The sequence below is a fragment of the Arachis hypogaea genome, chromosome 18, assembly GCF_003086295.3.
Source record: "Arachis hypogaea cultivar Tifrunner chromosome 18, arahy.Tifrunner.gnm2.J5K5, whole genome shotgun sequence".
NCBI lineage: Eukaryota > Viridiplantae > Streptophyta > Magnoliopsida > Fabales > Fabaceae > Arachis > Arachis hypogaea.
This window is the reverse complement of record NC_092053.1, coordinates 132,086,737-132,100,417: the sequence shown is the minus strand read 5'-3', so window position 1 is coordinate 132,100,417 and position 13,681 is coordinate 132,086,737. Positions and strand designations below refer to the sequence as shown.

The 13,681-nt window shown below is 37.5% G+C and overlaps 2 protein-coding genes across 2 annotated transcripts; both read right to left on the bottom strand.

Annotated features, from left to right (window-relative positions):
• Window positions 1–3,543: 3,543 nt before the first annotated feature.
• Window positions 3,544–8,917, bottom strand: LOC112772087 (probable glucan 1,3-alpha-glucosidase). Its single transcript, XM_025816967.3, has 6 exons — window positions 7,155–8,917; window positions 6,053–6,326; window positions 5,796–5,931; window positions 4,780–4,990; window positions 4,484–4,690; window positions 3,544–4,267 (listed from the first exon to the last, which is right to left on the bottom strand). The coding sequence occupies exons 1-6, from the start codon at window positions 8,739–8,741 to the stop codon at window positions 3,899–3,901; spliced, it is 2,784 nt and encodes a 927-aa protein (XP_025672752.1). The 5' UTR covers window positions 8,742–8,917; the 3' UTR covers window positions 3,544–3,898.
• A 1,067-nt stretch (window positions 8,918–9,984) lies between these two features.
• LOC112772225 (uncharacterized) lies at window positions 9,985–13,394 on the bottom strand. The gene is made up of 10 exons (XM_025817125.2): window positions 12,906–13,394; window positions 12,191–12,288; window positions 12,037–12,079; window positions 11,688–11,770; window positions 11,545–11,609; window positions 11,240–11,298; window positions 11,052–11,111; window positions 10,773–10,805; window positions 10,398–10,463; window positions 9,985–10,301 (listed from the first exon to the last, which is right to left on the bottom strand). Exons 1-10 carry the CDS (start codon window positions 13,158–13,160, stop codon window positions 10,257–10,259), a joined length of 807 nt encoding a protein of 268 aa, XP_025672910.1. The 5' UTR covers window positions 13,161–13,394; the 3' UTR covers window positions 9,985–10,256.
• Between the last annotated feature and the right edge of the window lie 287 nt (window positions 13,395–13,681).

The following is a 13,681-nucleotide window of genomic DNA, read 5'->3' as shown; positions in this document are numbered from 1 at the left end:
ATATGTTGCACCTGCATTCTTAAAGCCAAAAGGCATTACCGTCAAACAAAAATTGCCAAATTCTATTATAAATGCGGTCTTATGCCGGTCTTTAGGATGCATTAGAATCTGGTTATACCCAGAATATGCATCCATGAAGCTCAGACAATTAAAACCGGATGCACTATCTACCAACTTGTCAATACAAGGTAGTGAATATGCATCCTTGGGGCATGCCCTGTTAAGGTTTGTGAAGTTGACGCACATGCCATTTACCTGTATTCTTTCTTACCATTACAAAATTCGATAGCCATGTTGTGAACCTTACTTCTTTGATAAATCCTACTGATAGCAACTTTTTGGTTTCATCTAATGATGCTTGTCGTCTTTCCTCTCCCAGGTTGCGTTTCTTTTGAGCCAAGGGCTTGACTGACGGGTCTACAGCTAGCTTATGGCATATAATGCTATGGTTGATGCCTGGCATATCTGCTGGAGTCCACGCAAAGAGATCGGCGTTGTCTCGGAGGAGCTCTGTTAACCGAGCTTTTTCCTTACCTGAAAGTGCATTACCGATGTATGTAAACTTGTTAGGGATTCCATAAAACGTTACCTTCTCGAGTTCGTCTAGTGCTTGAGGTCTTTCTCAGAATTCCTCCCTTGGGTCAAGCTCAGTGAGGATAGGGAGGTCGTCCGGGTTGTAGACGGCCTGTACTTGTGTTGGAACTGCTTTGTTCAATACCTGTTGTTTTAAGCTAGCATGGTAACATTGTCGTGCTTCTTTATGATCGGCATGTACTGTAACGATGAGTTCGTCCTGTACTAGAAACTTAACACACAGATGTAAAGTGGATACAATTACACCAAAAATATTTAAAGCTGGTCTACCTAAAATGTTGTATGGACTTATGCAATCTACTATGAGGTATCAAATATCGACCGTTTTTGTGAGGGGGGTTTCTCCCAAAACAGTTCTTAACCAAATAAATCCCATTACCTGTACCCTTTCTCCTGAGAATCCAAGTAGATCCCCGGAGTAGGGTTGAATGGCTTTATCAGATAAGTTCATTTTTCTAAAAGTTGAGTAAGAAAGAACATTAGCACTACTACCTGGGTATAGCAAGACCTTTCTTACCAACAAGTCTCCCATTTGTACTGAGATGACAATGGGGTCGTCGAGGTTTGGACTTGCTGACGTGTAATCTAAGGATGTGAAAGTGATTTCTCCCGTGGGTGCATCCTTCTTGGGTAAGAAGGCCATCCCCCCAATTTCCAACATTGCTCGGTAGCTTCGCTTCCGGGCCGAACTTGTAGTACCTCCATTGGCGAAGTCACCTGAAATGCAATTTAAGACTCCTCGTGGCTGTCTTGGGTTTGCCCACTATCTTTTGTCATTCTCCTCTTTCCCTTGACTAATTGTCTCTGGTGTCTTGTTTCCTTCTCTATTCTTTCTTCCGTCAACATATTTGTCTAAGAGTCCTTACCTTGTCAACCGTTCCAGTAGGTCTTTTGCCGCCACACATTCATCTGTTGTGTGGCCGAATTTCTGATAGAAGGCGCAATGCTTTGTTCCGTCAATGAACCTCTGATTCTGATAATTACCGGCCCTGATCGGAGGTTTGATTATCTGGGCATGAAGGATTTCTTTTATAATGTCTTCTCTTTTCGCGTTGAACCGAGTATAGTTATCGAACTTGGGGTTAAGTTTGAAAGGTTTCTTTAGCTCTTTGTTGCTTGGTGATCTAAAGTTCTTTTCTTCCTCCCTTCTAGGTTGGTGCTTGTCTATCTTCCGAGCTTCCCGAAACTCTTCGATCTCCATTTGGCCAGCGGCCTTTTCTCGGAATTCGTCCAACGTTTTCGGTTTTGTTACTGTGATCATCTCTTGGAACTTGCCAGGTCTGAGGCCACTTTTGAGGGCGTGTAGGTGGACCTCTGGGCTTAGATCTGGAGTCTCCATGATTGCCTTAGCAAACCGCGTCATGTAGTCCTTTATGCTCTCGTGTTGCCCTTGCTTGATGGTGCTTAGGTAGTCTGTCCCATGCACATATATTCTTGATGCAGCGAAGCAATCGATGAAGGATCTCGCCAGTTCTTCAAAAGAAGATATTGAACCTGCAGACAACTTAGAGAACCAGAGTAATGCAGAACCATCTAAATAAGTAGGAAAGGCTCGGCAAAGTATGAGCTCAGAGGCACCATTAAAGAACATCATGGATTGAAATTTCTAATATGGACACGAGGATCACTGAACCCCTTGTATGGTTCAAGGACAGCAGGCAGCATAAAATTTTTTGGCATTTGGAATTTCATGATGTCTTCTGAGAAGGGGTTGTCTATAGTCAGTTTCTCTTTTGGCGGGGTGAGCTTTTGGGATTCCGTGTCATTCTGGCTTGAGCTTTTGGGATCTCCCTCGCCATATTTCCCAGCTCGGTTGTTGGACGACAATTCAACTATCCTTCGAACTTTCGCCTGAAACTCGGCAATCTGAGCTAAGAGCTCTGCTTGTGTGTGTTGCTGGACTCCGTTGTCAGCCATCTTTCGAGATTTGAGAAATCCTGAAAAAAGGGAGCACAAAGCTAAAAAAGAGGGTTAAGCTTAGTGGGGTTTTTATTTTCTGGCCCCACGGTGGGTGCCAAATGTTCCGTCCGGGTTACACAGGCCGATCTATAGGCGATCCGAGCTTTAAATAATTTCAGATACGCGGTGCCGCTATTCGTCGGGGCGAGGTATAGGTCGGCTGGTTACCAATCTCCGCGGGTGGAACACCTGCAAAAGAATCTTTGACGCTCAAGTAAGAAGAAGTATTTCAAATGAATCGAAGATAAAGTCAAAGAGAAAAGAAGAAGTGGTACTGTATAGTGCTTATCTCTTCCGTCAATCCGATGTTGTTTAAATAGATAGGGAAGCCGTTGTGCCAAATAACCAATATCTCGGACTTTCCTACAGTTCTCATCGTGGTTGGTGTTTAGAATCTTCCTTCTGTTGTTGAGTGATTTGTTACCTGGTTCCTAGCTCTCTTGGTAACCGTTGTGTTTGTTTGGGCCGGGGTTTATGGTCCACATCAGTTATAATTGTCAATATTATTTGCGCCTCAATCTTTCATGATAAAAAATAACTATTTATTCGTAAAACTAAATACGAAAACTTTCTATAACTTGGTTGTACAATGATTGGACAAGAAATCAAGAATGGTTCTTCATCTAGCATTATTGATTTTGTAATAGCCACGTGCAGACGTGCTAAGGGAATTATCTATTTATATTTATACACCAAATTGCATATGGTCTGCTGCAACATTTCTTAAGTTCGTAAAAATTTTAAAGAGATGGTTATATATACTTTAGTTTTTCTTTTCTGTGATTTTACAATTAAATAAAATTTTATTTGATATCACAAATGAATAATATTTGACCACAAATAAAACTTGATCAACCTAGAAATGATCACATTTTATCTATATAACATTTGTTATGTTGATATTTTTCCTCAATTAGCACATTTCGGCAGCGCTAATACGTTATATGTATACCCAACTTTCAAGTCACGTCAACTATTTAACAAATAAAATTTGAAGTGAAAATCCATTTAGTATAGATGATTAAGTTTGCATAAACCTAAACTAACCAAGTTATAAAATTGATCACATCAGCTTTCTCAAGAGAGCACCATTCCGGAGGATGAAAAATTTTCCTTATCAAACTGATTCTCGTAGAAAACAACGGTGTCTCAAAAAGTTACCAAATCCTACGTCATTAAACAAGGAAACTGAATTTGGTGCAGACATTCTTCAAGAATGTTGTTGACTTGTTTCCCTTTCTTGCCTCAACTTCTACAAACATAGCTATAGAAACAGGGCAAATTTGGTTTTGCCCTCCAAGATTGATGATTGGGCATTAGATTCCTCCCTCAAAGAAACTTTGATTCACAAAATTTTTATAGTCCAATCATCAGTGACACGGACATTAGGCTTGCGAATGGTCATTACTGCTGGTGAGTTTTTCCTTTGAACCCAAAATGGGGCGAGTTCAATATCAACCTTCTGATTTGAAGGTTCAACCAGAGCATTCTTTGAACCAGAAGCATGTCCTAACAGAATAATCCTCTCAATAACAGTGTTTACCGGATACCGAGCATTGCCACTGGAAGCAGGTGCGAGGTCTAAAGATGTAAGCTTGCCATCTTTGAAAATGAAACGCCTGTGGATATAGGCACCTTGCAGAAAATTAAAGCTGCTGCCATCATCAATGTATAGTTCACCTTCGGCTGCTTGAGAACTATTTAGAGCTATTACCTGTCAGACAACATCAGAAATTTTATCATGATAAGAGTAGCAAACCATTTTACATTAAACTCATTCAAATATTCCACAGCAATATCTTCTCACAATGGCAATATGGCATACAATGTTCAAAGTGTTCCTGTTGAATAGAAAAGCAATAGTCCAAGACCAAGTATAAGCATTCAAGCATATTAACAAGAATTGCAGAAAATCAGCTTGAATACATACCAGAGTATAAGGATCATTTGTCATCTGAGTGGAACTTCTCCTAAATCGGTCTTTCCTTGTTATAATGGTTCCAGCTCTCATGAAGACAGGAATGCTCTCTTCTGTAACAGCCAACTTGTGTGTCGCCCCTCCCTTGTATACATTTCCGGTTCTAAAGTCATACCAGGATTCTTTTCCAGGCAAATACACTGAAGTTTGTTTAGCTCGCTGCCATCCATAAGCATTGTAAAATCTTCAGTCAGGAACCACAAAAATGAAGGAAACAAATGATTTTACTGAAAAACTAACTAAAGCACCTCAGTGTATATCCCCTGCACTAATAGACTGTTTCCAATCATGAAAGCTTCATCATTGCTGAAGGTAGCTTCCTCAGATGGGAATTCCATCCACAATGGACGCATAACAGGAACACCAGTAGTGTTAGCCTCCCTGAATAATGTATAGTAATATGGAAGCAGTGCATATCGAACATGTATTGCATCCCTAATCAACTCTGTATTTCGTTCTCTGCATAACACGAGGATCACTAAATCATAATGTTGACAAACAAAATTAATCAAATCAGAAATGTTGGGAAATTGTTTGTTTAACTCTAGTAAGGAGGATCTCTTAAGCTGTCATCTTATAATACTATACTTCCCTGTCTTGATGACATTCTTTAAAAAAATAAAATAAAATAAAAATAAATATGAGAAAATTAAAAAAAGATTTCACACAATATCAGGCACAATTTGATAATCGAGACAATTGAATTATGACAAATTTAGGCAGAATTGCTACATATCAACTCCCTTCATGTTTGCATCACCCAGTTAGGGAGATCAGGAGATGAAGCCAAATGGGAGTTGTTGTGAATTTTAGTGGACATCTATTTATAATATACTGATTTGAAGTTTGATATACAATGTAGCTCCAATTCATTTACATCTAAAGTGGGATAGTACTTCTGTGGAGAACTTTATTTCTAGTGTACAGATAGCCTAATTTAATATATACCCTTTTAGAAACAATTTAGTAATATTTCATATGGTGTGCTCCAATTCATTTATAAATCTAAAGTGACAGAATATTTTTGTAGTCATTTCACTTATCCCCCTTCTTCCCCCCTCCCCCAAAAAAAAAAAATGAAAAAAGAAAAAAAAAATCAGTCACTTCACTTCAATAGGTTATTGCATGATTTAATATGAATTTCACTCATTTTCAGCAGTGGATGGCTCGTAATCAAAGAAAAGTAAGGCTGCTTACTAATTACCAAAAGAAAACGATTTCTTTTACCTAAGAAAAAGAAAGTCTTAAAGTAAAGCAATCTTACCCAAACAACCATGGTTCTCGTCTTTTGGTATCATGATGAGCATGGGCCCTAAAGAAAGGATAGAAAGCTCCTAGCTGATACCACCGAACTAATAATTCGGGCTCAGGATTCCCAAAAAAGCCACCAACATCAGCACCTATATAACATACATGAGATATGATCATTTGAATGACATATTGTGCTAATACCTAATACTGAGAATAAATATCCGAAATAAATAGAAATAATTAATACTTCATGAGAAGGATGGTACCAACCAGAGAATGACACCCCAGCAAGACCAAGGGTCAAAACCATTGGAACAGAAACTCTTAGGTGATCCCACTCGGCAGTGTTGTCCCCAGTCCAAATTGCTCCATACCTTTGAGTTCCAGCGAATAATGCTCTCGACAGAACGAATGGCCTGTCTTTCCCATCACCACGTTTTACCAGCCCTTCAGATGTTGCCATGTGGAAGTAGTATCCGTAGGCATTGTGCACCTCACGGTGCTCCACACCTCCGATGTGTAAAGCATCTCTAGGCATTGTCACCTGGATACAAAGCAACCAACCACATCTTTGATTTGCATATCTCCAAGAGGACATTATAAGATTAAAATCTCAATAGACATGTCACAAAAGAACAGTGGAGCAGGAAATATGGATTACATGGAACCCATAGATCCATGCTCTACTTTTCAAATGACAACAAATCTTAAAACATTATAAATAGACATGAGAAATGAACATTCATAGATACTTGTATAAGATAGCAGAACAAGTTAGACCACATTGTTGGATATCTCAGAATCAAACTTTCTACAATAATTTTAGCCCCAATATTATCCTATATATTGATTGACTCCTCAATCACCAAGGGAGATTTAGTATTTATTCTCCAGCCTCTTCCAGTTGAGGCAATTTGCTACAGAAGCTACACTAACAGTTTATTGCCATAACAACAAATGATACGAAGCATTGTGGTGGAATAAAAATTGGGAAGAAGCTATTGGCCTCTAATACTATTGAGTTGTGATATATGCATATCATCTTTGTTGGCCTTATAGAGATAACATATGCCAGTCTATGCGTGCATGAACTATTTAAAATCTTATTGATTTTCCTAGCATATAAGCGGAATACCAGTCTTCTATTTAGAGGCTCATATGATCATTATTGCATTGCTTAGATAATTATGATGAAATGGGTTTATTGATCAGTGGTTAGTTCCCTACAAATATATGAATTCTATTCCTTTTCCTAAATCCAAATGCATGAAATCATCAATGTACCATGAAATACATTGCATAAGTACATCCAGAACATAATCAAAACCATGAAACCAAAATAGCAAGTACGCCCCTGAAATATCTCACATACCTCAGGACCATTGAAGACCGAAGGCTCGTTCATGTCGTTCCATATATAGAGTGAAGGAGTTGAACCAACATAATTCTGATAAGAGAACTTATCACCCCACCAAGACCTAATCTCTGGGCTCAACATATCGAGGTACGAAGACGAGCCAGGCCAGCACCATCCATCATAGTCATTGCCATTAGAATCCTTAACATAATACCCCTTCTCAGTTGCCTCCTTGTGCAAAGGAAATGAATTGTCGCGCTTAATATGAGGATCCACGATGGTAACCATGTGCCTGCCCTTCGCGGCAATCTTCCTCTGCATCTCCTCAGGGTTAGGGAACAGCACATTGTCCCAAGTAAAATACTTCTTCCCATCAGTGTGCTCGATGTCAAGCCACAACACATCATAAGGTATATCAAACTCATCAAACTTAGAATCCACATGCTCCACATCCTCCTCGTCCCTATAGTTCCACCTACACTGATGATAAGCTGTCGAAAACAATTGTGGCATTGCCGGCATCCCCGTTACACTAGTGTACTGCTTCAGCACATCCTTAGGAGTAGGGCCAACAAAGAAAAACGCATCCACAACACCAGCCTCACTCATCCAAAGCGTATCAACCCGGTTCTTGGGCAGCTTCGAAATCCCATTCTCCGCATCCCAGCCCGATCCAAGAACATCGATTTGCATTTCAGCAGCATTCAACCAGAAAAAACCGGAACTCCCCCTCTGCTTCCCATGCGAAAGCATGAACGGAACTGATCCGTATAGGCCGAAAGGTGAATCATGAATGTACTCGAAAACATCCAAATTGAATAGCCTATATGGTTCAGATTCTTCCACACCAGGCCCCTTCGTCGGCTTCAACGCGAGGCTTGTGGCATGTTCAGGGATTCCATACACAAAATCCGCGCCATGAAACGTGACATCGAAGCTAATCGACTGAGGACCGTAAGGTCGCTTATCGTGGTGACTTCGGAAACTCTCTTCCCAATCGTCGCCTTCGCCTTTCACCTTCAATTGCTCGAAATCAAACAATCCGTGAGAGTTCATAGACACGACACGAGTGTTCCCATTCGATTTATCTCGGACAAAGACCTCGAAGGGATCGTGGCGGAGCACGGCGTCAAATCCATCAGAGACATAGACGACGGAGGAAGGAGAATCGTCACCGTCTAGGGTTTCCTGCGTGACGCGCTGGAGCCATAGCTTTGTGCTTTGAAACTCCGAAACGACGACGTCGGGGACGTGGAAGCGGGACTTGGGAGGGTTGAGGGAACGGTCCTCATCGATGGTTACACGAACGACGCCGTTTTGGTATACGGAGAGAGAGAGGAGTAAAGGGTTTGTGTTTTGTTGGGTTTCTTCTTGTTTGGATTTAGCGACGAGTTTGGCAATGAGGTTTCCGTCGGAGATGGTGACGTCAGTGGCGATGAGAGGGGTGGAAGTGGATGAGGTTCGGGATCGGGCGCGTTTGCAGAAAGGGGTTTGGTGGCAGGTTCGGAACTCTTCTTTCTTCCAGGAATGGACGTGGTTGAAGAAGAGGAATTGGAAGAGGAGGAAGAAGAGAAGAGGGAGGGTTTGGGTCTTGTTCTTCATGTTCTTTGTTCAGATCATGGAAATGGAGCTATGGTCTTACACTCTTACATGAAGCTATGACTCAGTGTAACAGCATTCAGCAATCAACGTCTTCCTCACTCACTCTCACTCAGCCATGGCCTTGAGGGCATGTTTGTAATTTTCGTTTTCGGAAAGTAGTTTGGGTAGTTGTTGGCATGTTTTACTTGCATATCCATCGAATTACTACTTTCTCAGATGTTAGGTAAAAAATTAATATAAATTAAATTTTAGAGATTATTTTAAAATTTTTAAAATGTTAGAAATAATAAAATATTATAAAAATTTACGTATTTTATATGAAATTAATAATTAAAAATATTAAATAATTTGATATATTTAACTAAATTATCATTTAATAATTTTTAACTATCAACTTCATATAAAAACAAATGTTAGTAAATTTTTACTAGATTATAGACATATTTTAATTGTTTATAGTTAACAATTTAATTAATGTCCTACCTAAATGCTTTAGTGCTTTACCCAACATGATCTTAGGATTTGTTTGGGTAAACTTAAAAAAAAAAAAATCTTTTTTCGAATTATTTTTTTTTAAAAAAATTTATGTAAAAATAAAAATAATTTTATATTTGAATATCTCATAAAAAAAATATTTTTATTTATTAATTATATTTAAATATAACAATATAAAATATTTTTTATTTATTTATTACATAAAAAACATCTTTTTTTCTAAAAAAAATCTTTTAAAAAAAATATAAATTACAGCTTTTTAAAAAAATATTTTTTTAATTTTTTTAATACTTTTATTTTTACTATTAGAAATTTATCAAACACATTTAAAAAAAAAATTCTTTTTATCAAAATAATAATATCCAAACAAACACTTAGATTAGACAAGTAAGACAATCTTAAGTTTTTCTTTTACTTTTTCACGCATAAAAATATCACTTGACTTTATCATATGTATTGGGTGATTGTCATAAAAAAGAACAATAATATCACTTTTATCTTTTATAATACTACTTTATGCTACCAATAAATCAAAATTAAATTCTTTCCTGTTGAATCATTTGTTTACAAAGCCAATGACATTTAATAAAAAACGAGCCAGTATCTCACAAGAACACAAATTTAATTCCCAGTACAAGACTTATGATAGCAGGTGCTCTCTTAAATTTAATGCAACTCTGCCGCCCTAAAATCCTAAACCATACTCTCATCTAAATAACATCACTACACTGTCTAATGCAGACGAAGATGCACCTCTGACAACGATTTATTCTGCCGTTAAAGTTTGAATAATGGTCCAATATTACATTGCCTCCATGTCATGCAATCTTTATAATAATCACATTAAGCGCTAAAGCTTATATCAAATGAAATCTAAATCTTAAGGAGAATTGTTACATGTTAACATTAGCATACTGCACTAGACATAAAGCACATGCATACTCACAATACAAAATTGATCCTATACAAAAAATAGAAACAGCAGAATTTGGTGGCATTTCTGAGGAAACTACTTTCTGGTTATCTTTTACCCAACAATGAGTCAAGAAGTGCAGCTTCTTCCTCCTGCTTGTAAATCAGTAAATGACATCACAAATTACAGAAATGAATAGAGATGAAGTTGATAACATTAAGAAAGTTTGGAAGAACGAAACTACGTACCACCAAGGTATTGAATTCGGTCTCTTCATCTATGGCGCTAGAGACAGCTGGATCCTCAAGAAGTTCCTGTCCACAAAAGTTGACATTAGCTCCGTCATAGTCACCCTGTTTGGGAAATAATGCGGACATTATACTAAATTTGCAGTGTGAGATTGCATGCTCCTAGAACACTAGGGTGGGTCATACTCTATCCATTTATGGATTAACATATTATAATTGCTCATGCGTCACTCTATGAATGAAAGGAGCACAACCCATTTAAGTGCTCCACAAGATTGTTTCCGAATTCTTATTGGAAATATAAACCAAACTATAAGCAACATATAGAAGCTGAGAAAGTGAAGTTTCCGAATTCTGTGTGGAGCGCCTACTTACATCATCAGCAATTTGCAACATCCCATTTTGATCCTGCAGAAAGAAGACGGCTAAGTTGATTATATTTTGCTTCAGAATACCCAGTTTCTCATGGCAATGGTCTTTAATATTTCAGAAGTTTCCAACCAACCATAGAAATGCATTACATTAGCATTTGTTATTTGAAAAGTTACCAATCAACCATAGAAGGAATAACAGAAAAATTTGCAGTTCAATTCACGTCTGCCACTGTTTAATAGAAGTAATAACTGCTTCCAGAACTTGATTGCAGAAACTTACCTTGACAGCAACAAAAAGAAGTGGATCAGATGGTGTATAAATCATGTAGTGTTCCCCTTCCTGTAACAATATTGCTAAAAATTAGCATACACTAATATAACTGGTAAACTTTGTTATGCCAAAAATAAAAACCTTCAAAGAGACAACAAAACTATCACATGTTTGTGCAGTTGAAGCTGATATATTACCTGACTGAAATGTGTAATTTCTACACCTTCAGTTGGTGAGTCATCCGCCTCTTTACCATCTGCAAAATAAATTAATGAAAAGCATCATCCATTAAATATTGGGTGTCCAATCAAATAGTTATACAGCATATTACAAATTCATCACCCCAAAATACCACGCGCAAGAGACAAACAAGCAAAGTAGGGAGAATTTTATCACTTTAGCAGTAGTTCAAAATTCAAATTGTTATGCAGCATATCATATCTTCTGGTGTCTGAGATATTAGATATTGTGAGTAAAGGGCAAATAAAGCACTACTCCTTACCTGCATGAAAGTCAAATATGTTCTCTTCTGAGTAGCAAAATCCACCACGAGCTGTGTAACAGTATCTGAGATGGACAAGCCTAAATATTTAATGATCAAATAAATTCCATAACTTTCTGAATTATGAGGGAAGGAATACATACCCACTGTAAACCAAATACATGCGTATCTTGGCAAGTGCATAGGCAGCAGCAGGCATGATAGATTCAAGTTCCGCATCACCGACCTAAAACATGGAAACAAGATATTTGGAATGGAGCCTCACCGAGGGAAGGAAAAGAAATGCCTTTTCCATGTAACTAGTAAACAAAACTTTCTTCTAGTTAAGATGATCAGTTATTCAAAACTAGTTCATGGTAGTTATAGTAATATAAATAAAACAAGATCACACTATACATCTAGAACCAATAAATATATCTAGAAAATTCAGTGCTGAATCAAGATTCAAGAATAGTCAGCAACCAATAAATATACAAACGAGTCGAAACTTACATCGGACCACCCAACACCAGTACTCCTCAATATTTGGATAGGCCTGCAGTGAAGAATTCCAGAGTCCACAGTCCATAATCACGAAACAATATATATTAAGATAAAGGCAAAGACACAATAGTATAACAGCATAAGATAGAAATGGTTTACAGACAAGTCGACCGGGCAGAGCAGCATGCACTGGTGGCCTTGAGAGCTGGTGAACTCTCTCCTAACCACACACTCCAAGGGAAGATTGTTTGCCGGATCAACCTTAACAACAACAAAAACAATTTATCATTTAAACTCGAAACACTCATTTTATTTTCCTGTGTGTCATGAACCATTTCTGTGGTTAGGTAAAGGCACATGAATAGTTAGATATTTATTATGCTCCTTCATGAATTATGCAAATTGCAGTATGTTGGAATTCTATATTTATTTAGAAGAACAGGGTAACAAGGAACAAATTCAAAAGCTAAAAGTTTAATCTGTTAGTTAGTAACCATCCAACTCAATCAAATTAACACAGCAACAAGCACCCTGGACATTCCCAATTACACCAACAATTTAGTCATAAAAAATTCAAATATTGAAAATCTGAGAGTGTAGCAGCCAAAAACTAAACAAGCCCGAGTTACTTGAAAGATGTGCTACATTTCACAAATTTGTCAAAACCGTTATCTCAATTTCGTTTTTAACTAACGGCAGTGCTTTATGTCAATTATTTTCGGAATCATAGGGTAGTTTAGGCCTTTCAAGTGCAATAACTTTCATGGCCTCATTCTTTGGGACTAAATTATTGCTTTGCTCAAAATTCTAACATCAAGCATGAATAATAATAATAATAATAATAATAATAATAATAATAATAATAATAATAAAGTTACGAGAGTGGCAAGGCGGTGCTTGGAAGCGGAGACAAGCTTGCCGCGTTGGTCGACGACGAATCCAGCTGGTGGTTTGGGAAGAGGAGAAGAAGGAGGAGGAGCGGTGTTATTATTACTCTTACTCCTCTTGTTGTTTCTGTTGGCGGTGGTGGCGGCGTGGCAGAGGAGAGGGCGGAGAGTGGAGAATGAAGGAAGGTTAGAGTGGAATCGGAGTGCGGTGGGAAAGCACCTCAACTTCAATGTTGGCACCGCCATTTCTGATTACACTCCCAGCTTCATCCTCACAAAATTAATTGGAAATAATTGATTTCATAAAATTACTTTTTACTTAATTATAAATAGAGTTTTTTTTAATATTTATCTCATTTGTATTCGTCTGATTTAATAATTTATAATTATAATATTTATACATTACTATTATATGACTAAATTTTTTGGTTAATCAAATCTAATTAAATTATCAAAATTTTCTATAACAAAAATATTCACACTCCAAACGCATGAAACAACTCACTCTTATGCTTTTTATCTTCTGAATCAAAATGTTTAATTTATCATTCACTCTCACATCTTTCTCATTACTTCCGCTCTCTTGGTTTCTCTCTTGCTAAACATAGAAACTTTTCTACTGAGGGATTGATTTTCTAAATTGGTGACAATACATTATATTTTTTTATTCATCTTCTTATTACATGTAGTGAGTTAATATTTAATTTCTTTTTCCTTTATATTTGAATTTTTTTATCTTCATAGTACAACCCTCCTATTTAGTATAA